The 25,965-nt window shown below is 45.3% G+C and overlaps 2 protein-coding genes across 5 annotated transcripts in view; both read left to right on the forward strand.

Annotated features, from left to right (window-relative positions):
* The first annotated feature begins 66 nt into the window (after positions 1-66).
* si:dkey-32e23.4 (dynamin-1-like protein) lies at positions 67-21,081 on the forward strand. 4 transcript variants are annotated; one of them, XM_031570232.1, is made up of 19 exons: positions 67-243; positions 1,390-1,510; positions 1,927-2,068; positions 2,476-2,514; positions 2,782-2,828; positions 2,998-3,069; positions 3,210-3,296; positions 4,089-4,251; positions 4,737-4,857; positions 6,253-6,591; positions 7,839-7,959; positions 9,495-9,650; positions 13,685-13,774; positions 14,072-14,170; positions 14,566-14,700; positions 15,561-15,670; positions 17,199-17,358; positions 18,193-18,272; positions 20,850-21,081. In XM_031570232.1, exons 2-18 carry the CDS (start codon positions 1,409-1,411, stop codon positions 18,247-18,249), a joined length of 2,040 nt encoding a protein of 679 aa, XP_031426092.1. In that variant the 5' UTR covers positions 67-243; positions 1,390-1,408; the 3' UTR covers positions 18,250-18,272; positions 20,850-21,081. The 4 variants fall into 4 exon arrangements, with proteins under 4 accessions (XP_031426092.1, XP_012685892.2, XP_031426091.1 ...); XM_012830438.3 differs by lacking the exon at positions 20,850-21,081 and having other exon boundaries at positions 18,193-20,664; XM_031570231.2 differs by lacking the exon at positions 20,850-21,081 and having other exon boundaries at positions 1,394-1,510; positions 18,193-20,664.
* Positions 21,082-25,197: 4,116 nt separating this feature from the next.
* disp3 (dispatched RND transporter family member 3) overlaps positions 25,198-25,965 on the forward strand; it is a 23,975-nt gene continuing 23,207 nt past the window's right edge. Inside the window, exon 1 of the mRNA XM_042708166.1 lies at positions 25,198-25,965. This exon is cut by the window's right edge and continues 174 nt beyond it. The gene's annotated coding sequence lies outside the window, so the exon portion shown is untranslated.

Here is a 25,965-nt window from a genome sequence, read left to right on the forward strand (position 1 = left end):
ATCAGATGTAAGCAATATGCAGTCCTTACAAATGCCATGGCCAATCAGCATGCGTGATCCCAAAGCGGGGTACACCTAATTTGCTGTGACAGCTGTGTGTGCGGATGTGAAACAAGTGAGGTCGGGATGAGACGTCCTGCAAGAATTCTTAAGATTTAACACAATGTTTTATATTTCTTAACGTACAAGTATGCAGTGAAAATCTCAGCTTAGGTTTCATTTAAATCGACTGTTTTCTCTCTGGTAAGGAAACACTCTCTCTTGTTAGCTAGCTAGCTCACCAGCCAATTTATAATGTCTTACCAGCTTCCTCCTTAGCTGCCCTTGCTAGCCGAGAGCTAGGATACACTTTAGCGACAAGCATCCTTACGACGAGAGTCGCAACACCCGGTTGATTGACAATTACCTGATTATTCACGTATCAGCGAAATTGTGCAATCCCAGTGTGTGTGCTATCGACGTGTTGCTTTAACAGTGTTCGTTGACCTATTTAGCATTAGAAACAATCTTCGGGGAGGCTTGCTCATCTTAGCTCGCTTGCTATGGTGCTAACAGGCGCGATTCAGCAACCAATCACTGTGGTACCTCCTTATGCAGTTACTGACACTGTACTGTGTGTTTTGCATCATGGATTGTATTCTGGTGATATCATTTAGATCCTCCCGTGTGTATTGCATGTGCGATTCTTGTCCGATTTTGGTTTAAGTGTGCTGTGTCACATTCTTATTTATCTTCTAGTCTTAGGCTATCTGTGTCAAATGAGGTTGAGCGAGAGGGGCTATAGGTTGCCTCCCTGACGTTTCACTGTACAAATGGAGGTACTGTCATAGAATATGAATGTAGTCTACTGTTATTGCGATTGGAAAAGGGAAAAAACGAAAGATGAACAAGTCATCTGCCATCCTAAAAATAAAACAGTCTCCCTCCCAAGATTTGGAGTCAACCTGCCCCCGGTTTCTGTCCCCCCGTTGGCTTTACTTACATAATGCGATCATAAGTGGAGCTCAGTGTGTTAAGGATCACAACAAAGCAAACACATTTAATTTGCTTACTGTGTCCCCTGTTTGTTATCTGTTTGCTGTATGAGGAACATAAGCCTCTTTATGGTGCGAGAGCTCAGTTGTCTGCAGGGTATCTGTGACTGGTTGTTGTTGTTAGATTAAAGAATTAGGACATTTTAAACTACCTGGTTGTGCATATTTTAATCTTTCTGACATTCATTAATTCTCTCTCTGTCTCTCTCTCTCTTCCACACACACACATGCTCACACACACACTCACATGCTCACACACACACACACACACACTCACACAAACTTGCTCACACACACACTCACACTCACTCTCCCCTCATTCATTCAAACACACATCTCTCGCTCTTTTCTGCAGGTAGTTCCCAGCTGAGGAGATGGATACTCTGATTCCTGTAATAAACCGTCTGCAGGAGGTCTTCCTCACTGTGGGAGCTGAGAGCATTCAGCTGCCCCAGATTGTGGTGGTTGGATCCCAGGTCAGTCATGGCTGGCTGCTGATTTATAACTAGAGCATAGGCTACATTCATAACTGGCCACATAGCTGACTCATGTCATTATGGCTCGCTAGGCCTGGCTGCCTCAAGGCAACACTGAAATAACTCTAGTTACCAGACACCATATGAATGTTAAGCTAGTGCTGGACTCTGACAAGTCATATACATGCATTGTCCTGTAATTAAGATGTATCACAGAGTCAGGCTTTTGTTAAAAGGGTTTTTATAAAAAAAGGTTTTTATTAAAAGTGTCTTAAGTCAAATAGCCTAATTGCAAGTTGTTTAATAGTAACATAGAACTGTTGAGAGTAAATGACGACTGGGTTCTTGTTGTAGCCAGACTGGTGCGTCTTACGGCAGGAAGTCTGACTCTTGTTCTTCTTCCATGTACACTACAGAGCAGTGGAAAGAGCTCTGTGCTCGAGAGCCTGGTGGGGCGGGACTTTTTGCCCCGGGGTACGGGCATTGTCACACGTCGCCCCCTGGTGTTGCAGCTGGTGCATGTGCCCCCACTGGAGGAGAGGCGCAGTCAGGACAACGGTGAGGATGTCCATGTTGCCTCAGTGCTGTTAACGGACAAGATGATTGGGTACTTCGTAGGGTGGATGTGGTATTTTTATAGGCTGTCACGCTGTTTTTCATATTCCGTCTAACTTCTCTTTGCATGCATTCTGAAAGACTTGCCATCCTATTTTAAATGTGTCTTACGAGCATAACATTCAATTGATTTCTTCTGTAAAATATTTGATTTTATGAAATGGGAAATATCAAATGATCATCAAGATCTATCACAGTACTATACATCTAATGAAGTGCTTGTCCTTTACAAGGGAATGTACTATACATTTTTATACCTATTTAATTGAGGTCTGTCACGGAGTGGTAGTCTTTACAATACCTTTAAATATTCCCCTTTCTCCTTCCCTTTCTTCCTCCTTATTCCATAGGAAACGGGCCAAAACAAAACTCCCAAAACAACTATCCAGGTCTCTGTGTATACGCTAGACTTTCTGCATGTACTCACCTTTGTTTCACAGTCTGTCAGTGCTGTCTGCCTTCTGTTCTCTTCATTTTTTTTTTTGCTATGTCAAGCAGTCCTGTGCCGTCTTGTTTTTTTTTTCCACCTCCGTCTGACTTCACTGACCCTCCCATCCCAAGTTGATTGTTTTGTCATGTTGTCTTGACTACAGTGTGTGTGAATCTGTTGCTCAGCATTCTTTGCTGTCCACTCACTATCTTCACTCTTTTCTTAGGTATCAAGGCAGAAGAATGGGGTACCTTCCTTCACTGTAAAAACCAGGTACCTTCAGATATATTGGGCCTTGTTATATTTTTCCGTCTTGGATGTAACTAGGTCAAATGCTCAGCAGCAATAATCTTTGTTTAATTTCCCAACGGTAGAAATTCCTGTACAGATTAGACAATTAAAACACAATTAAATGAATTATTTTCTGTTTTGTGCCTCATAGATATTCGACGATTTCTCAGAAATACGCAAGGAGATCGAGTTGGAAACTGACCGTGGCTCTGGTGATGACAAGGTCAGTTTAGAGCCACAGTCATCTTTAAACCCAGTAAAAGCACATGCCGGGTATTTCTACTCCTAAGAGTGAACCTTTTGTTGTCGTCTCTCATGCCTTTGTTTTTCTCTTCTCCTCCATCTTGCCTGCACCTCCTGCAGGGCATCAGTCCTGAGGCCATCTACCTGAAAATATATTCCCCAAATGTCCTCAACCTCACTCTGGTGGACCTGCCAGGAATCACCAAGGTAAGCTTATATATAATAAAAAAAAAACAACATCCCATCGTAACGAGGTAATTCAAATATTCTTTGACCCTGCAGATAGCCCCAGGTTTTGAATGGGACATTGCCAAAAGAAGTAAAAAGATACCATTATGAACATAAATTTGAGACATTGCCTTTTCTGCTGTTGGCAGTGAGTAACTTTGTGTTGAATAAAAGTGTTGTGCGAATGATGAATGTAAGGTCCACCTTTCTCATCACACATTACGCTGTGGCCAGACCACACCAAACCGAGTGTGCATTGTTGGTTTTAGAGGCACAGAGTGAGAAAATGTCTTGGTTTGCACAACAAACCGAGTGTGCATTGTTGGATTTAGAGGCACAGAGTGAGTAAATGTCTTCCCTGCACAGCCGTTCTGTGGTTTGTTTCCACTGTAGTTCTGGCATTTCCCATTCTCTACTTCCTTTTTTCAGCCTAAGAGGTTAACCATAAGGCTTTGTTTTCAGCAACTAGGCAGATTTTAGAGATAAAAAACCTGATGACATAAAAAGGAAAGAAATTACACTTCCACATCTTACTTCAGTTTTGAATCAGTCAGGCTAAGAAATGAAAGTATTCATTTGATAATGTTAATAGGACGTGTGGTGGAAAGTTAGACTGTGAACAACTCCAAGCCACCCTCCACGACCTCCATCCCAGCCTCCGGCCTCACCCCTCCCAGTGCCTTAGCGAGGCTGTCATCACCCTTATCCTTGCAAAAGTCTAAGAAAGATCTGGTTCCCGTTCGAGACGGTTCTTCCTCCTCTCTGTGGCAGGTGCCAGTTGGGGATCAGCCGGAGGACATCGAGGCGCAGGTGCAGGAGATGATCGTGAGCTTCATCTCCAACCCCAACTCCATCATTCTGTGCGTGTCGCCTGCCAACTCGGACCTCGCCACCTCGGACGCACTCAAGTTGGCGCGAGAAGTTGACACAGATGGTGAGGAGCGTGCCCACGGCCTCCCCTGTGCACTCTGTCCCTCTCCACAGGCCTTTGTGTTCGTTTCACTTTCTTGTGTGTGTGCCACTCTTTTTGGTTCTTGTGAAAATCGTGGAACCTTTTGATGTTTTTTTTTTTTTTTTTTGCTTAATGACATTTTAAAGGGACATTACAGATTTCAGGCCAGTCTGTATCTGACATCTACACTACAGTGAAATCTCAAACAGTACTTGGGGGGGAAATGCACTTACAATGGATGCACTACTGAAATGTTGGTCAGTGATGTGAAATAAGTACTGTACTTTGCAGAATACTTTCTTGAAACGATGGATTTGACTTTAGGTTTTATCGAGTTTTTGGATTCCAGAACTTAGTGTGTCAGTTAAACTGCCAGTGTAGGGAGTTATTTTGTCAGTTATTTTGTCAGTTGTTTGTTGTTGTGTACCGGTGACTGTCCTAATCTGTTTGTATGTGCGCGTGCGCAGGTCGCCGGACTCTGCTGGTGGTCAGTAAGCTGGACCTGATGGACGCGGGCACTGATGCGCTGGAGGTGCTTCTGGGCAGAGTCATTCCCGTGCGGCTGGGGATCGTGGGTGTGGTGAACAGGTTTGTTTCCACGCGTTCAGTTTTTTTTTTTTTTTTTTCTAACAAAGTTCTGACTCACAGTTGTAAATTCTAATTTCTAAATGTTCATCTGTCTGATGATAAAGTTTTTTTGTTGTTGTTACATCTGTTGTTAGGGACGTTTTATCTTATTTAATTCTGTGGAAGAAATTGAAAGCTTATCAAACATTAACGTCTTTTCATGAGGCAAATGTGTTATGTAATTAAATTCACATCTGCTGATTGAAATGAAAATGTCCTGGTCTCAAAGTATTACAGCTGCTTAATTAAATCAGTATCTCACCAGCGCTGACTGACATCCACTAATGTTGTACTTTCCTTTTCCTCTGCTCCTGGTCACCCAAATTAAAAGCCAAAGCCAGGCCCTGAATGATAACTCCGAGAGCAGTTCTTCTTTTTTGTCTCCCCTTGTTTCTCTCTCGCTCTCTTTATCTTCCTCCCCGCCCTCTCTCTGTTTCTCTCTCTCTCTCCCTCCTCTCTCTGTTTCTCTCTTTCTCTCTTTTCACTCTCTCTTTCTCTCTCTCTCCCTCCTCTCTCTGTTTCTCCCGCTCTCTTTTCACTCTCCCTCCCCCCCCCCCCCCCCTCTGTGTCCCTGTCAATTGCTACAGCTTAGCCCCACAGTGCTGGAGGGCCAGAACGAGAGCAGTACAATGTTGAAGTAATTTGACCGCGCTCTTGCCCTCCACCTCTCTCCTGCCACTTTGCATTGCAAACTTAATTTGACAACCCACCCATCCGCCCCCAGGCACTGGGCTCTCGCAAGGCCCCATGCAGTCTAGTGTTCGGCGTGTGCCGTTTTTATTGTAGCAGAAAGTCTGTTTAATAATCGATCCGCGGGCAGATTGCAATCAGAGAGCTGAATTACATAGTGGCGCGAGGTCGATATGCGTCGGCAGTTCGTTTTGTGGGCAGTGATGGGGGGGGGGGGGGGGGTCGTCTAGGCAACATAGATGCCAGGCAATGAACAACTGAGAAGATGACAAGAGATGTGGAAACCCATGAGAGGGAGTGAGTGAAAGAGAAGTCAAGAAGCAAACTACTGGAGGATCGTGAATGAGTGTGGGAGAGGGAAAGAGACTTTAGGTAGTGATCTGAGAGGCAGAGATTATGAACAGGCGAGATGGGGAGAGATTGTGAGGAAGTAATGTGCTTGAGATTAGATGAAGATAAGATAAAATCCTCCTTATTGATCCCCGCAGAGCAGTTGAAGTGGCACAGCAGCAAAGATAGTACAAAAGAACCAAGGCTCTCAGTGGAACTAGAGAAATACAATTTTTTTCCCCCCCAGACTAACTGAGAGCGATCAGAATCATTGATCATGTTGTGGTCGCATTTTTATCTTGAGTCACCCCACCCACCCCTTGTCATCACCCACAGGAGCCAACATGACCTGAACACCAACAAGAGTATGGCAGACTGCGCCAAGGACGAGCACGCCTTCCTGCAGCGGCACTACCCGTCGTTGGCGTCGCGGTGCGGCACACGCTACCTGGCGCGCACGCTCAGCCGCCTGCTCATGCACCACATCCGCGACTGCCTGCCCGAGCTGAAGAGGCGCGTGACGGTGCTCAGCTCCCAGTACCAGGCGCGCCTCAGCGACTACGGCCAGCCAGTGGAGGACCACAGCGCCACGCTGCTGCAGATCGTCACCAAGTTCGCCTCCGACTACTGCAACACCATCGAGGGCACGGCGCGCTACATCCAGACCACGGAGCTGTGAGTCAGGAAAAAAATAACTTGTTCATACACACACGCCCGCGCACACACAGTGCTTGAACACAGACGAACACACACACTCGTACACCGTCACTCACACAGAACACACACATGCACATACAGTGCGCATGCATATACATACACACCCACACACACAAACATATTCCCACACACACAGATACGATACAAAAATATGGGCGCATATTTACACACGCAGGATAATTGACTAATTAAGCACCCAAATGTGTTTCATCGAATCTACCTACTTGACTTTACCAATGCAGCTGGGGGTTCACTTACTTTTGCACATACACTAATTCCATGTTTCATGTAGTTTTTTGGCTACTCACACAGTTCCCTCTAAACAAGTACATGCAATTGATAAACATAAACCTGACATTTCATATATGGAAAACTGGTGATGATAAAATAGAAAAATCATGGTAAAACAACAGAAAACTCTATTCTGCTCAATGGGTTCACATACTTTCAAGCAGCACTGTACATGGATGCACACATCATATATGCAGAATTAAAAACACATGCAGATGCTCCCACACATGCCCATAAAGATATGCACACAGATGTACTCTCCACATGGAGATCTTTCTCTAACGGCGTGTTCAAATCAGTGCCAGGCTATCACGTGAATGAGCTATCACGGCCCTCAGCTAATATCATGTTCTGAAATAAAAGCTGATCGGTAAATATGTCTTAAAGAAATGAAACTACTGAGCCATGCTGGTCTTGAATCTCAAAGAATCAATCATTATTCTCTGCGGTCAGGTAGAAGTTTTGTGATTTCTACAGAAATACGCTTAGTGACTACAAATGGAGCAAAAAATATATATATATCCTTGAACATGCACCTCAGCAGAAAGTTTGTTGCCAACTTAGGTTTTGTTCTACATCAGAGGGAATTTTAAATGGTGCTGTGTCCTGATAACCTCAAATTGATTTCTTCCCCCAAATTCAAGCATGTCAAGGCCTTTTTAGTCCAAAATCCAGCAGAACTAGTGATGTTCAGTACTCACTGATGTTGCCTGTCAGGCTTTTCATATGGACCAGGACTGATAGTATTTGATGGTTCCCAGTTAGGTTGTGTATGTTCGTCTTTGAACTTGTCCATGAGTACACATAGGTACGCATGTAAGTGTGTGTGCGCACACATTCTCAATCACTGTGTGCCTGTCTCACTGTGCGCCTGTCTCACTGTGCGCCTGTCTCACTGTTCGCCTGTCTCTCAGCTGTGGGGGAGCACGGATCTGCTACATCTTCCATGAGACGTTTGGTCGCACGCTGCAGTCCATCGACCCCTTGGGCGGCCTGACGGACCTGGACGTCCTCACAGCCATACGCAACGCAACGGTAACGGCCCATTAGTGTTCACCTTCATTCCTCTATGTGTGCAGGCTCGTGTGAATAGATGGTAAAGAGCAGGTTGTAGTGGGATTTGAAGTTTTGAAACTTGTCCAGTCCACTCTGTACGTCTGAGTTGTGTGTCTATTTAATAAGGGCTCAGTGTGTTATATACTGTATATGATATTATAGTGTTGAGTTGTGTGTCTGTTTAATAAGGGCTCAGTGTGTTATATATGATATTATAGTGTTGATTTGTGAGTCTGTTTAATAAGGGCTCAGTGTGTTATATATGATATTATAGTGTTGAGTTGTGTGTCACATAAGGGCTCAGTGTGTTATATAAGATATTATAGTGTTGAGTTGTGTGTCACATAAGGGCTCAGTGTGTTATATATGATATTATAGTGTTGCTCATGTGGCAGCAGCTGCAGGGAGTTTTCCCTCCCCTTTTACGAAGACCCCATTAGTTGCTTCCTGCTTGACTCGTAAAATATGAACCAACCCACTCAGAGCTTTGGAGCCCTACATTGATCAGCATCCATCATAATATAATAATATGCACGCGCGCGCACACACACACATACATACACAAGCCTCCACATTGAAACACAGAAACTGACACATACACACACACTTACAGCGGAAAGATGGTCTGGCATTCGCTTTAATATTCCCGAGTCAATTACTGGGTCAGATAGCAGTGCTGTGGCCTTTAGGAAAACACTTAGCCCAAATTGCCTCAGTGAAAACGCTGTCATGTGGGTGTGATAGGATATAATGGTGGGGGGGGGGGGGGGTAGATGAGTGCATTGAGCTTCATCACTACCAGGAGGCAACTTTAGCATTTGGTTGTATGTCTTCTTTTGCCAAGGTGACTGACGTGTGTGGAGTCATGATTTGTCCACACACACACACACACACACACACACACACACACACACACACACACACACACACACACACACACACACACACACACACAAACACACAAACACAAACAAACAAACAAACAAAACAAAGATATGAAAAAAACACTCTCATGCCATGCCATGCCATGCAAAAATTATAGTGTAGTGTTGCGCTCGACACTGACTGAGGCTGTCAATTGCCAAACAGCACCACGGTGCCCCAAAGCATAAACATTTACCGTCGACATGCACTGCTGACTACGTGGCCCTGTGTTGGTAGACTCAACGCTTCCCCTTTGTCTGTCTCCCTGTGTGTGTTTTTGTGTGTGTGTGTTTGTGTGACTCTGTGTGTGTGTGTGTGTGTGTGTGTGTGTGTGTGTGTGTGTGTGTGTGTGTGTGTGTGTGACTCTGTGTGTGTGAGTGACTGTGTTTGTGAGTGAGAAGAGAGGAGAGACAAGACCTTGGGCTGTTATTGAGCATAAAACGCTCCATCAAGCTGTGTGTGTGTGTGTTTATTGTCCTGGTGCTCTGGTGTCCCTCGTGGTGCACTGTGACACAGGGCTGAGTGTGGTGGGTGTGCGCTAACCCTCTGGTGTGTGTGTGTGTGTGTGTGTGTGTGTGTGTGGACCGCAGGGACCGCGTCCAGCGCTGTTTGTGCCGGAGATTTCGTTTGAGCTGCTGGTGAAGAAACAGATCAAGCGTCTGGAGGAGCCCAGCCTGCGCTGTGTGGAGCTGGTGCACGAGGAGATGCAGAGGATCATCCAGCACTGCTCCTCTTTTAGCACACAGGTACACACATACACACATACACACACATACACCCACACACACACACACACACACACACACACACACACACACACACACACACACACACAAACACACAGGTACACACACACACACATACACACATACACACACACACACACACACACACACACATACACCAGACCTGCCAACATGTACGCATTTTGCGTACCTGGCACGCATTTTGACATCAAAGTACGCTGGTACGAGTTGATGCTCTAAAAGTACGCAAAACAAAAAATACTAAATAAAAACGGGTTCAACCTTCAAAGTCTGTCTGTGTCGAGTCGCCAAGCCGTACATAGGCAGCTGCAGCAGAGCAAGAAGCAGAAGAGGAGTTTGGCCAATCACAGACCCCCTGCCGTTACTATCGTTACTATCCTCTGTATGACCCTCGAAATCAGAAAGTACTAGGTTTCTCTGCAGTCAGTAGAATCAACCGCTGTTTTTGTCTCAGTTAGCGATTTTTCATTCATACTTACCTAACTCTCCCTTCTCGCCAACATCTGGCCAATTCTTCAAGTGAGGACATTAAACCAAGTTAAAAATCACTGAAAGGTAAACTAACGAGTAATGCAGAGATAAGACGTTAAATTAATTTAATTTTAGCCCAACGATGTTAACCATGCGGTCTTTATGTTCGCCGTCGATTTAAAATGGCAAATATATCTAAGTGTCTTGGCTGTGTTACAAATGGTTTGACGTTACGCTTTCTTGGTGTTTTTGATATTACTAATTTCAGACAAACTTTTGTAGTATGCTACCATGGCAGAACCACCGGAGAAAATAAAAAGATCGCATGCGCCTCAAAAAAAATCATCGATAGTCACCGGGAGAGATGGCCATGCCTCTGTTCTTTTCAGACTTCCCCACCATGCTTTCTGCACAGTGTGCAATGTCAATATTGATATCAGTCACCAAGGAGCAACAGGTAACGAACACAGTATGATGCATATTATCAGAGAATCATAGGCCTACCTGTCAAGTGTGAACATGTCCGATGTTCTCAAGTTCATGCTCGAAGTCCGCGACAGCCTTCTACAGTGTCCACACATAGGCCTACGCACAGCTATCGTCATGTCACAGTGTAATAGGCTATATGTTTCTGCTAATAATAGGCTAATGATAATAGCCTAAAAAGCTCTTCCACTGACTAGAATTTAATTAAAGGATAAAGAAGCAAAAACAGCGCCATAATTTGGTTTTAGCAGTTGTCTAGTCCTGGTATCACATCATGTCATTGGGCTTGCATTCAAACGTCAGACGTGGGGAGAAAAAAAAAATATGATGAATCATGACACTTGACAGGTATGAGGTCTGTTAAATATGTTAATTAAAAAGGGAAAAAAACAACATCACCATTATTTGAGAAGGTCCTAAGTAGCCTAGAGTGAAATAACATCCCAGAGGAAGTGTAAAAGGCCTGCTACGTACTGCTCACTTGTGCAGGTTTAATTAGGCTACGAATTTGTTGTCACAGTTATCACTTATAACTTTTATCACAGTCTTTTTCTTTTTCTTTCATTAGGCCTACTAAAGTGGTTCAGAACTGCATTATTTATTAGCTCAGAATGCCGTCTATTGGTTCAAACATGCAACAGCATTATAACAAAAAAAAAATGAAGGCCACAAAATCTTGGACAGGACAACAGAAAAATCATGGGGGTATACTACATTTACAACAGTTCTCTCCCCCACCGCGCCGCACAAAACCGCCGCCCCCCCCAGGTGTGGTACTCAAACACATTTTCCAATGTTGGCAGGTCTGCATACACACACACACCACAAACATCATCCAGCTTCTCTTTTAGCACACAGGTACACACACGTACACACATACATACACATACACACACACACACACACACACATACATACACACACCACAAACCTTATCCAGCACTGCTCCTCTTTTAGCACACACATACACACACACACACACGCACACACACACACACACACACACACACACACACACACACACACACCACAAACCTCATCCAGCACTGCTCCTCTTTTAGCACACACACACACACACACACACACACACACCACAAACCTCATCCAGCACTGCTCCTCTTTTAGCACACACATACACACACACACACACACACACACACACACACACACACACACTATATCTTACCTGTCAACGATATCTTACACAAATGGCTGCAGTACAAAACTGGCATGTCACAGACGCACAGACAGCTAACATTACGTTACACGGCTGAAATGTATGCCAAACTCATACTCAGTGTACACTGACAGCATGACGTACACACCACATTCACACACCCAACACACAAAACACTTACACACACACAAACATGCACACTTACACACACACACACACATCATTCTGAAATACCACTCCTATAATTTAAAGATTTAACTCACATTCCTCAGACACCACACACCTTAACAAGCGTTCTCACACAACACACATCACACGTCAGACCGGAATACAGAATGAGATGGCATTCGTGGAGCTGGTCCCTAGATAGCATAACGGAAAACCTCCTCTCGTGTCTGCTTTTGTTCTCAGACCTGAAAAATACATCATCCAATTCTCCATGAGCCTATCCTTCATGGATTGCCTAAAGCACATTGCACTGTTGAGTGCATACTAAACAGGTTCATCTGCAATCACACTCGGTGCAAAGTGTGTACGGCCGTTCAGCAGTCTCGTCAATGCTGACAACAAGCCAAACACACAACCCCAAACACAGTACACATCTTCACTGAACATTTCAAATGTGTTATGTATGCGTTTGTAGGCATATTTATCTCTTTGATGTGGAACAACAATAGAGTCGGATTACACAGCTTGACACTAGCATTAAAAAGAGAAGACTGCTCACAAAACACATCATTTCAAAACCTAGACGGCGACACTCGATTGTTCGGCAGCCATAGCTGGGAGCGAAATAATACCTCAAATATGATGATGGCCATCTGTATTGAGCTTGCGCCCTTACTAGCGCGAGCGGTCATGTCCTACTGGTTTGTTTTCGACTCAAAGGTTGAGGTGCGTTGTGCGCAGCGTGGTTGCCAGCTCTCATCATCATTCTGTGCCCGAGCGAGGTTATCAGCGGCGCACCCTCACCCGCCCTCCTCCCCCGGGCAGCCTGTGGCGTGCATAATCACCTCTCCTTGCTGTCAGCACACACACACACAGTCACACAGTCACACACACACACTCACACACACACACAGTCACACACAAACACACACTGCCATTTCTCTGTGCTGTCAGCACACACACACACACACACTGCCATTTATCTGTGCTGTCAGTACACACGCGCACACACACACACACATACATACAGACACACATTGTGTTTCATTATTTCACACATCTGTGATTTTAGCGCACCTGCGTCGGGGAGGAGAACGCCCCGCAGGTAGATTAGATTGGCATAGTATTAATAATACAAGGGGGGATCATTTCTGCAGATGTGGAGATATAAGGGGGGTGGGGGTGTGTGTGTGTGTGAGGGGGCAAAGGGAAATGGGGGGGGCAGGGTGGAGAGGGGTGAATGCGGCACAGCTCTGCTGTCTGATTGTGTGTGCGTGCGTGCCCAGAGACATAGGTGTGAATACAAGATGATCCAGCACCTTCTCTTATCACATGCAAAGCAACGCAAAACTCTGAAGCACCATAAAGCACTTCAGAGATATCTCTAAAAGGCAGAGCACACGTGTTTGAATTTAAATTGAGCTCAAAGCCTTAGAAAATGTTGATGTTTCTCTGTCCACCACTGTGATCAAGTCTTATTCAAACAGCTTTTAGGTGTCAAACATTACTTGTTTTATCATCGCTGGAGTTGAATTCTCCTGTAGTCTATTTTTGCTCCCCTTCATAAAGAGTGTTAAATTTAGCTGAACTGCATGTCAAGCTTCATCACATCTTAAACTCATGAGCTGCTGTCTGCCTGTCTGCCTGTCTGATCATCCATCTGCCTGTCTGTCTTTCTGTCTGCCTCCCTGTCTGTCTGTGTGTCTGTCAGGAGCTTCTGCGGTTCCCTAAGCTGCACGACTCGATCGTGGAGGTTGTGACGGGCCTGCTGAGGAAGCGTCTGCCCATCACTAATGAAATGGTGAGTGAGTCAGACACAACTCGACACCAATCCCAGTAAATTTGCCTGGAGGACAGCAGACATACCTGGGCTGTTTCATTTTCCCACTATCAATGTCATGAAGGATGTTTCTCTCTCTCTGTCTCTTTGTGTGTGTGTGTGTGTGTGTGTGTGTGTGTGTGTGTGTGTGTGTGTGTGTGTGTGTGTGTGTGTGTGTGTGTGTGTGTGTGTGTGTGTGTGTGTGTGTGTGTGTGTGTGTGTGTGTGTGTGTGCGTGTGTATGCATGTGTGTCTGTGTGGCCATACGTGTGATATTTAGGTTCACAACCTGGTTGCTATCGAGCTGGCGTACATCAACACTAAGCACCCAGACTTCACAGACGCGGCACAGGTGTCGGCATCCGTCAACATCCAGCAGGTAGCGCCTCCGTCTCCCCAGCAGGCCTCGGCGGTCTCAGCCGCTGTTTATTTAAGAGAGATTGCCCCCTCCGTCTCCATCTGTCAGCCTGCCCAGCAGAGCTTTTTTTCCCTCCGCTCGCTTTCATCTCGACCTCCTTCCGTCACTCTTCCATATCCTCTTTTTTTTCACTCTCCCTGTTTCTCTCTTCTCTCCTTAAATATCCTCTCTCCCTCCATTTTGCTTTCTCTCTCTCTCCCTCCCTCCCCCCTCTCTCTCTCTCTCTCTCTCTCCCCCTCTGTTTAACTCAATCTCTCTCTGTCCCTGTTTAACTCAAACCCTCTTTCTCTCTCTCTCAGCTTAACTCAATCTCTCTCTCCCTCTCTCTTCCTCTCTCCCTCACTCTTTCCTGTCAGACTGAGCCACTGGATGCAGGGAAGCGCTGGAAGAATGAGAAGGAGGAGAAGGAGAAGGAGAAGGCTCCGGGGCAGGCCAGGGCCCCCGGCTCCGCTTTCAACAGCCCCACCAAAGCTGTCAATCTGCTGGACACGGTGAGCAAGGGCCGGCCACCCACCCACCCCAAACTGAAATTCACAGATGCTGTCTTTGTTAAAGCATCTCCATGCACTGGAACTGGAACAACTCAATTCAGTGCTTCACATGTTCTCATACATTAGCCTGAAAATATGCCATGCAGGAAGGCTGTGTGGATGATGGAGTAATTGTTGAAGTTGTCGCACTAGAAATTGGAATTTGGATGTTTTTTATAACATTCAAAAGTGAGATGCAGAAATGTTCTCCAGCAAAGTTTGGTGCTTTTATCCATATGGTTTGGGATTGCTTGTGGGTATATCATCTTTTGGAACTCGGACCTTAGGAAAACACTCTCTACAGTGATTCTACATCACTGCTGCTCGCTCAACCATGCAGATTCTTTTCAACTAACCGCAAAAGAACAGTGGCTACTTATTACCGCGGTAATGGCTGTTAAAAGAAGGATTGCATGCTGGTGCAAAACACCCAAGAGAGGAGAGAGCATTATTAGAGTGCGAGTCGGCTTCAGTTGTCAGGAGACAAGCTTTGAGAGGTGGATACAATTGATTGTGAAAGACATGCATATATAAGACACTGGAGTACCAGGCACAGAGGGAGAAGATGGGGTTGATTGGCCTGGGTTAGAGATTGGACAAGGGAGGTCCTGGATTTATGCTTCTTTTCATAATTGTATTTATGCTCATTTATTAGGGAATAATGAAGGAATGATTGAGAACACAATAATTAAAATTACATATTTAAAAAGTGAGATGCAGCAAATAGCCTGTATCTGTGTGTAAGCTGATTCTGTTATTGCGCCAGTCATGACTGATGGACACTGTGTGTGTGTGTGTGTGTGTGTGTGTGTGTGTGTCAGGCGGTGCCCATCACACGGAAGCTGACCACTCGAGAGCAGCGAGACTGTGAGGTCATCCAGCGGCTCATCAAGTGCTACTTCCTCATCGTGCGCAAGAACATCCAGGACAGGTCAGTGGGCTGTCATGGGTCCCACAGGGGTCCCACAGGGGTCCCACAGGGGTCCCACAGGGTCACAGAGGATGCAGCAGTTCTCGGAATGTCTTAGCAAATGCATTTGTGATCCCCACACAGCATACAGTTGGTGGCTGTTCTGCCACATCTGTGATAAGGGCACCACAGTAGGAGGAGGTAGGACGAGGCATCTCGGCTGGTCACAGTGATAAGCTAGTGATGGAGCGAGGGCTCTTGGGTGATTCATAATGCCCCAAACTACAAACAACAGACACTGCAAAACAAGAATAACATTTGAATGCAGGTGACGTTAAGTGCAAGGTAATTAAAAATCGAATAAACGTAGCCCAGACGACTATCAATATCTAATAAAGGTAACCCAGACGACTATCAATGATAAACAGAGCACAAGAGGTGATACATAAGTAGGGGTGTTAGCAGACGAGCTGCAGACACGAGCGTTGTTAGTTTAGGCCTTTTGCCTGGTTAGTTGTTTGACATGGCAAAAGCTGATGTCAGTCAAGCTGTCTTCGCCGGCGGGTAAAGATGGACTTTAAAGCTGGGAGCCGGCAGGAAGGTCCAATCACCGCTGAGCTCGACAGAGCAGGCAATTATGCTGTCAGCAGTGTCTGAGGACAGACTGCACCTAGGAACACACAGCCAAGCAGAGACAAGAAAACACAAAGCGCTACAAACATTTACATAACAACGTAGCGGTGAGAATGCTAACACTGAGAAAGCTTCTTGAATTTTTCCAAGACATAAATAATTCAACGCTGCCATGTGGTTTGACCTTAAGCACTGTGTACTGTGTAGTCATCATTGGGCTGTGACGGGGCTGTATAGTTACAGTCTGAGCATGCGACCAAGGAAGCACACGGTTGAAGATGTGTCAACGAGTACGCATTATAGAACTATGATCTGACACATACTATATGTCTTGGGATCTCATTGTCGCTAAGAATGTTTATAGATATGGCAGGACTAGCAATAAATACTAAGTTCTATTGATGTTTTAAATATGAAGCCGTGTCACCTCGTTCACCTTCAGTTATGGTCTGCATCCCCCTCTCAGAGCTCCAAATACTTCCAAAGGCCTGTCCTGTGTTCCTCCTCTCTGTCCCCCTCTGATTCATTACTTGTCCTGACCCCGTGCGCTCCTCCTGTCCAGTTGATGAGTTTCATTAATCGGCTTCTCTTCGTTCAAATTCTCCGGGAGCACTCGGACTGAGGAGTGATCTTTGTTCTTGGCCTGGGCTAGTGTGCCCACAGAAAGGGTAGGAGATGGAGCTGGAGATTCTTGTGCAATATTGCTGTCCTAATATCAGCAAATGATGGGCATACCGGACGGCAGTCTCTGTTAGCATATGTGTTGGACTCAAATGAAAGTGCCACAGGAGAATACTGGTTTGAGGTCCGTCGTGATCACACAACTGAGGTAATGGGTGTCACTCTGTGTGTGTGTGTGTGTGTGTGTGTGTGTGTGTGTGTGTGTGTGTGTGTGTGTGTGTGTGTGTGTGTGTAGTGTGCCGAAGACGGTCATGCACTTCCTGGTGAACCACGTGAAGGAGCGACTGCAGAGTGAGCTGGTGGGGCAGCTGTACAAGCTGCCGCTGCTGGAGAACCTACTCATTGAGTCTCACGACACCGCCCAGCAGAGGACTGAGGTCGCCCACATGCTGGAGGTACGGTCCTGTGTGTGTGTGTGTGTGTGTGTGTGTGTGTGTGTGTGTGTGTGTGTGAGAGTGAGTTTATGTTGGTTGTGCATGTGTAAGAATGTATATCTCATATTTGCGTGTGTGTGTATATGTATTAATATATATCTCATAATTGTGTGTGTGTGTGAGAGAGAGAGAGAGAGTGTCTGTCAATCTCTGCATTTCTTAGTGTGTGTGTGTGTGTGTGTGTGTGTGTGTGTGTGTGTGTGTGTTTCAGCCGAGGTGTGTTTGTATGTCAGATTATAATTACATAGTTGGTATGGCCATTCAAATGTTTTTTTTCCAGGTAGCCTTGTGAATTAACACACCTTTGTCCTTGGATGTGCTAGCTTGTTATTTAAATGGACTGTCTTCATTGTTCCACCACTGAATATACTTAGGTGTCTGTTATGCAATCTTTAACTGCAGAACTGTTAGAATTTCTGTTATACAGGTCAATGGTAATATTTCCTGGGCTAGAACATGGTGGGTGTGGGTAGTGTGGATATAAAATGAGCTAGGACTGTTATATAACTATATAATTGGTGAGATATACTGTACATTTGAGGCAGGAAACAACAGTGTTTGACATTCACAGGATATCAGTTCCCTGCACAGAAGTGTGTTTATTTTAGTATACCCAGGTCAATTCAGTTTTCCATTCTATGGTACCCTTACATGTGCTTTCGTCATTGTTCCACCACTGAATGCAGTTAGGTGTCCGTTATGCAATTTTCCTTCTGATCTTACTTCCCTCCTTGCCCTCTCTCTCTTTCTTTCTTTCTCTCTCTTTTTTGCCACGTTTTCTTTCTTCTTTCTCAGGCTCTCCAGAAAGCCAGCAACATCATCTCAGAGATCAGAGAGACTCACCTGTGGTAGCCAAACAAACAGCCCATCCTAGAGTATGTGTTTACACATGCAGATGTGTGTGTGTGTGTTTGTGTGTGTGTATGTATGTGTGTCTGTGTGTGCGTGTAGTGAGCGTGTGTGTGTGTGTGTGTGTGTGTGTGTGTGTGTGTTTGTAGTGAGCCTGTGCTGTCAACACTGAACATACAACAATATTTGCACAACCAGCAGCCATGCATATCTAATCATGGGGCATTGGTCAGTGAAATCAGGACCCTTTGATGTTTTTCCTTAAAATTGAAAATGAATTGGGACTAACACACATACACGCAGACACGCGCACTCATACACACTGGTGCGCACACACACACACACACACACACACTCCAGTCAGCAGAAGCGATGAGAGGGGTGTGGAGTGCGGAGGGATTGATGGAGCTAGGTGAGCCAAGGCACCCCCGTTCCACCAACAACACTTGAGTTATAGACCAAGGGTGCATTTAATTCTTTCCACACAAATGGAAATGTTAAAGCGAAAGTAATGACGAAAGACCCCAACACAAGGTAATGTCACGGTTTGCCGTGCCCCATCCGTGCCCTGATATAACTAACTGTCCACCATTCTGCACATTCACTCAGCCACAACAGAACGAACGCCTCCAAGAGTCTATTATCAGTCGGCTGGATCAGCGTTATTTCTTTTCTGTAACCGTCGGGTCATTAGATTGTACTTGTAAATATAATCTAACGTGGTGTCAAATATATTGATAAAGTTAGTATGAAGCATCTGAACGTCCTGAAGATCTAACTTCAGGTTTTATGAGTGTGTGTGTGTGTGTGTGTGTGTGTGTGTGTGTGTGTGTGTGTGTGTGTGTTTCATTGATTAAATGTCTATTTATGGGAGACTGGTTAATAGAATATTGTACGCTAGCGGAGCGGTGTGCAGCTATTTTGGTCTGAGCGCATTTTCTGGATGAGGGGAGCGTAATGATCATAGTCAGTCATCATTAGTGCATCTCAGCTGTTCCTCGGGGACCGACAGAGTTCAGGGGAGGGAGATGACCAACCGTAGAAGGAGGATCTGCCCGCAACGAGAGGAACGTCCCACGCGTACAGGTTAATTGGTCCTGAGTGTGAAGGGCGCCAAAGAGACGGTTCAGCACAGCCCACAGCCCTTTGCTGAAGGAGTTATGGCTAAGGCTTGCTCGTTGCCTGGTGAAGGCATTTGGGAACAGCAGTGAGTTCATTGAATGGGTTAGTAGTGATCTTAACGTAAGTTATAGTCTTTGGAGGTGTCTGTGTTTAGGGAAACGAGGTTGCAATCATATTAAAGAAAGACTTTTTCACTCTTTAACTGTGAAGTGAAATGTGTAGTGTAGATCCGTCACTGGGGTCTGCTTTGGGATCTCGCTCAGCAGTCGTCATCATAGATAAAGACAAAGAGTTTGGTTTGTTTTCTTCTGCACGTCGTGTTGTCTGTTTATGTGAAGTGCAGGACTTGCTTCAGTGATTTTTTTTGTTTTGTTGCAGTTCTGCTTGTTCTTGTGAGAGCCCCTCACTGAATGCATTAAGGGGATTGGTAGTTTGGCAGGGTGCCGGTGAGTCTGTCTCTGCGTGGTGTTCCCTCTTGAGCAGACCCCTGGACCTCAGAGAACAGAAACAGGTCACCCTTTCTTCACAAGGTTGTCCCCCATCGCTGACCTGTCCAGCTGTGTGTGTGTGTGTGTGTGTGTGTGTGTGAGTGTGTGTGAAAGAGCCAGAGAAGTAGATTGGCTGCTATGCATGTTCAGCCGTATCATCTTCTATTTAGATATCTCAATGTGAGGTTATAATCTTGCCCTCAGCCTTGTCCTTCATTCGTGATCCCTGAGTGAGTGTGTTGCACTAAAAAAGGAAAGTGCGAGCGTTTGTATGTGTGTGTGTGTGTGTGCGCGCACGGTTGCTTTCCGGCAAATTGGATACAGGGAGGCAACTCTCGTCCCACGTCTGTGACAAACATCCTGAATCATGCATTAAGCACTGCGCTTCCCCCCCCCCCCTTAAAGACCGTCCCAGAGAAGAGTCTTTGTTGATGCGTGTGGTGTTGCTGCCGACATTCGTTCAGGGAGGCTATGGGGAAATGAGACCAAAACAAAACAAAAGAAAAGCACTGAGAAGCACTGCCCTGTGTGGAGGGCATCAAGAAGACAGTGTGCAAACATCATGGGACTCAAGTCTTGGAAAGTGTGCGGATGTGTTTGTGTATAAATGTATGCCACGTGTGTTTGTGCTTGAGTAGAAGTGAGAATGTGTGGTGTGTTTTGTATATTTCTGAATTATATTTTACATATAACATTGCCTGAAAGTTCTTGCCTGCCAATATTATTTTGTTTATTTGTTTGTTTGTCATACATACATGTCAGTTTAATGTCTGCTGTAGAGAGAGAATAAAGTCTAATGTGAACAGCGTCTTCAGACTTTTGTGATTTCTGCAGGTTAAATACACGAGAGTATCAATGAAAGAAATCCCTGTTCTTTTTAATTCTCTGTGATGTTTGTTTTCCTCATTAAAGTCTCGTCATGCAATTAAGACCCAATTATCTTTCAAAAACCAATGCCCATGTTCTCTTCTGTTCCTGCTATTCATTTTTCAGATAGCAGAACTGGAGTCCCAGTGGTATGAGTACACAGTGTACACAATGATTCACCTTACCACATTGTGTAAACCTAATTGCACAACAATGGCTTTACAAGGACACTGGGCAGAGTAACAGGACAACCAAGTGTACAGACAAACCATTCGGTGGATGAAAAGTGCAGACACGGACACCAAATCCATTTGTTGTTAAAAGCCAAACTAAAGTAATTAAAGTCATTCTAATCAAAGCATATGATTCTGTAACTCTTTCTCTGTCCGACACATTTCTCTATCAGATTATCAGGAGCATTGATAAGATTATGTCGCGCTGTTGGGCAAAATAAGAAAGGAATGACCTTTTCTGCTGGTTCTTCAAAGCACACAAGCCTTTGAGATAGAACCGGAGTGTTGACACTAATTTCCTGTTAAGTCCATTCGCTATCAGAGGCAGGATCTGATAACACAACCAGTCCTGAAAACGAGAAGTCCATCACTCACTCCAAGCTTTCCCCACCTCTTTTTCTCCCTCCTCTCTCTCTCTCTCTCTGTTCTTTCTCTCATTTCTCTCACTTCCTCAGACCCTGACAGTATCCACACACAGTATGCAGCAGCACGACTTCCAACAGCTCTGGCAATTAATCACACCTGACTCTCACGACATCAGCTACAGCAAAGCGGTTTCTGTGGAAATGTAATTACAGCTTGCAAAACAAATATGCAGCCGAGCCGCCGTGCATTATGATAAGGGGCGCCATGTGAGAGGAGAGACGAGGTGTGAAGCACTCTGAACTTTAAATGCGGGCGATGAGATTTGGAGCACAGCCTCACGTAGCCTTTGGGTGACTGAGAGAGAGAGGAGGGGATTATGATTCTAATGTCACCGACAGCCACCAAAGTGCTGGGGTGACTACTGTTTTTTTTGGCTTTATAGGGTTCCCCACATGTCTTGAGAGGCCTAAGAAGTACTTGAAGTACTTCTGAGGACTTGGAAGTCAGTGAAGCACTGAAAGGCGCTTGGATTTTCTGTCAAATGCTGCGTTAAATCGTAATGAGTTGTCAGTGGGCCTGTCTGCAGGGTGAACTGGTCTCATTGCTCAGACGCAGCCACCAGGAGGCATCGATCTGCACTTGGTGTGCAGTATTTGCAAATGGTACTGGTGAGTGTAAGCGCATGTGTAATGTCAGAATAACACGCAAAAAAAATGGAATTAAGCTTGTGTTTGAAATCTTTAAATGTGATGTTGCTGTAATTAATCGAACCTTGAATTAAAGTCAACAGTACAAACTGTCATTACCAGTGTCAGAAACACATATTGACTATTTCATTACATACACCTGACAGCATCGCAAAAAAACACCCATGGCCCCATTAACTGTGAGTCCAGGAAGTGTTCCGGCATGATATGGTAATCTCTCCGGTGGATGTTCCAGAGGGAGCAGCACCCTAGCGTTCTCCCTAGATGCTTACCAAGCAGTTTCCCAGCGGTAGAATGCAGGCTCCTGCCTGCCTGTCACCCCCAGAGATCACTCTCTGCAGGGTACATCAAAGGTATAAAGTTCTGATGAGAATTGCAAAAAGGTTTCAGCTGCATCCCTGACAGTCTGAAGAGCTGGCTCTGGAGGCCAGACTCTGACTTCAAACACAGGCCGATCTTCAGTGACTGGCATCCTGTTTTGCTGTTGTACACTTTTTTACCTCAAGAAGTATGAGTCCAGCGTCCTCACACAAAACAGGCCCATTGATTTAATCTGCTAATTGTGAACTCAGGCCAACTCAAATCTGGATTCCGTAGGTCAAGCCAGGCTTTCTTTCTACCAGAGCAGAATCGAGAATCAGCCTCGACTGTCCCCCCATTGTTAAGGCGATCGATTCACACCAGCTGGTCCTGAAAGACAAGTAAATTAAACCTTTAGAAGGGAGGAAATCATTTTGGAGGAAGTTTCTGTTTCTTTCTGAGTTTGGCCCACAGGATTTGCTTTCCTTACGCTGAGTTCCAGAGTCGGCACATAATTAAAAACTCACCTAACACTGTCACAGGAGAAAGGAAGAGGAGAGCCAGCAAAATAAGGAGAGTTTGAAGCACAATAACAACTCGGACGTGGATTGGTGTGTTTTTAATGTTTCATGTTGTTCATGTCGTTTCATAGTTCTGATGGGCTCCTGAGCTTCCGCAGTAGGACAAATAAACACAGAGTTATCCCACATTATGAATCAAAACATACTGTCAAATAGGAGTAGCATACGAACAGCTGCCGAACACTTCTTGGTGTATGTCCCACCTCCCAGTCTTTGCCAATGTTACCCTTTGCCAATGTTACCCTTCAGAGCCCCCCCCCCCCCCCCCCCCCCACACACACACACACACACACACTTAAAGTGTGGAATGTGTGCTGATTGGTAGTATTATTTATTCTATCATACCAAGCCTCTTGACTTCCCTTGACTTCCCCCAGGTGATACAGCACAGCACAAAAAAAAGACTTATAAGCCACACTCAAAGTTTACCATTTAAAAATTACCACAATTTCTCACCGGCGCCCAGGCACGACGGCTGATATCGAGGGCAACTCTGTCAGTGGAGCGAAAATTGATTTCAACTTGATTCTGGTGGATCTCGGTACGGCGCGGGCAGGGGGGGGGGGGGGACTCAGCATTTTCTTTGCCCTCCTCATCATCCTTTTATGTGGCGGGTACTTTTATCCAGCGCGTTTCCCAGACGTCCCAGCTCACTCATGCAGCAGACTCACTCTCTCAGCAGTAAGCCTTTTAGTGGCAGTATTTTGTTTTTTTTTGGTTCCTTATAGCACAGCATGTCAAACATTATTTTCAAGATTCAGTGGTTCTGAAGGCGTGGGCTGCCGCTGTGCTGGGAAACAGGGGCCCGTGCTCACGTAATTTCATCAGGTTCTGGTGATATATAAAACAACTAAACAGGCTTGACATCTAACATTTTGTTTGTTCTCTGTTCTCTGATGGCTTTCTTGATGAGAGGGATGCGTCATTCAATTCCCACAGGGTTGAGACAGACGTTATCTTGCCACACCATATAAATAGTTGTGTTCATGCTGAAATAGCAGAAATAATAGAATGTTAATTAATACATATTCAATTATCATTAGATATTGAACATGTCAACATGTTTGTGCATTGTTATAGCTTAGAAATAGCAATGGCAAATGGCAAGTTATGCCAAGAGCAGTCTTTGAATTTGTTTAGGAAACTCAGCTCATACACTGCTACTTCCTACTCCGACTGACAGTGAAATCAATAAATACAAATGAATTATACGAATAAATATTCAACGCTATTCTGCTCAGTCCTCCGTCTTTTTGTGTTGTGACAATTCCCAGTTCCCTGTTTGCAGCGCAGTTATGCAGAGGTGGGCAGAGGCACGGCACAGGATGGCAGTGGGCAGTGTGCGTGGCACAGGATGACAGTGGTCAGTGTGCGTGGCTATCCCACAAGTGGGTGGGTGACAGGAACAATGTACCCACCTGCACTGTAACTGCGCTCACAGCCCAGCAGAGCTCTCATGGCACAACAACAAGTCTACCATGCATGTGTGATGTGTTTATGTGATGAGAGCCTTGTCCCCTCTCCTTTACAGCACTGTCCTCAGAGTGATACGATCTAGCAGCAATTAGTAAGGGTGGTAATGATGATTTAATAATGTGCTTCACAATCCCTCCTCTTTAACACATTCATAAATAATCCAGTGGTTGAACATAGTGGTGCTTTTTACTTCCCTCTGACTGTAGTTGTATTATTTATCGCCATTCGGCACGGTTTCATTTGTTTGGTCTTAAATGGGGCTTCTCAGTGTCACTAAGATATAGTGGAGAGGCCAGAGACCGGGTGTGTGTCACGTGGTCCCATTCGCCCCCGTAATTCACCCAAAATCACTAGCCACCTAGTGTACATTCCATTTCTTACTGAAATACCTACATTCCACACCATGACTGTGTGTATGTGTGTGTGTTGAGTGCATTGTGTGTGAGTGTGTGTGTTGAGCGCAGTGTTTGTGTGTGCGCCTCTGTGTGTGTGATTATCTGTGTGTCAGAGGGGAGGGAGCGAAGCGGTCATGCGATCCTTGGCAAATTGGCCGTGTTTGACTTGAATATAGACAGTTCAATTATAGCTGGAGTATAACAGTTAAATAAATCTCTTAAGCCCCACCGTGGCATAATAAATAACCTTCGCCCTTGAAATCCAAGCACTAATTCGCCCTGGCATCGCCACTGAATATATAAAGACCTGGCTGTGACATACACCTCTTCATCAGTCTTCCCTCTAACCAACCAGAGACAAATACAGAATCATGGGATGTGTGTGTGTATCTATGTTGGTGTATTTTAGTCTATGTCCTACTGCCACAAAGGGACAATGTTCAGAGAAAAAGATACTTTTGTGATGCAGACACATTATGAAAAGACAGCAGCATGAACACCGGCTTTCATAGTTTATTATTATGATCACAAATGCTGCTTTTCCCCCAATCTCTCTCCTACTCTCTTAGCTTGGTGCCCCTATCTATTTCCCTCTCTCCATCCATCTCTCTCTCTCCCTCGCATACACACACACACACACACACACACAGCTTTCAAGACTATACCATCCTCACGCTTTACAACGAGAAGGGGGGGGGGAGCCGAGCTATCTGTCAATCGAGTCAACAAATTGCCGTTGATCATTCAGAAGGATATGAAATCCTTTCTTATCCTCCAGGAACCTTCGATCCCCTAAGCCTGGTTCCCCGGCTGCCTCCCCCCCATCCGCATGAGCCCGTCCTGGGTGGTTGGGGGCTCAGGGGCCCCCTACCCCCTCCAGTCAGCGGAGGTTGGACCCGTCTGGATGGGAGTATGAACAAAGGCATGAGGGAAGAGAGGAGAGCGGAGCAGAGCTGCCGAACGAATGTGAGAATTCACACCAGCACGCGCACGCTGGCTGCCTCTGTCGCCACGACAACCACACATAGATGACTCAGAGATTAAGCGGAAAAAAGGGGGGAAAAAAACACATGGAATTACTTTAGAAGGGGAAAGTGAAGGCAAGAAGAGAAAAGAGGCAGGGGATGCAATGACCCAAAGTGTTAAGACAAGAGAGTGAAGCCTCAGTTGCTACAAACCACGAA

Source organism: Clupea harengus, chromosome 7 (assembly GCF_900700415.2).
Source record: "Clupea harengus chromosome 7, Ch_v2.0.2, whole genome shotgun sequence".
In the NCBI taxonomy this organism is placed as follows: Eukaryota; Metazoa; Chordata; class Actinopteri; order Clupeiformes; family Clupeidae; genus Clupea; species Clupea harengus.

Bases quoted from the DNA above. Each gene is read 5' to 3' on its own strand.
- si:dkey-32e23.4 (XM_031570232.1), top strand. From the start codon at position 1,409: ATGGATACTCTGATTCCTGTAATAAACCGTCTGCAGGAGGTCTTCCTC. The intron at 2,515-2,781 runs GTCTCTGTGTAT...CTCTTTTCTTAG, and splicing joins CTCCCAAAACAACTATCCAG to GTATCAAGGCAGAAGAATGG. The intron at 14,701-15,560 runs GTGAGCAAGGGC...TGTGTGTGTCAG, and splicing joins CTGTCAATCTGCTGGACACG to GCGGTGCCCATCACACGGAA.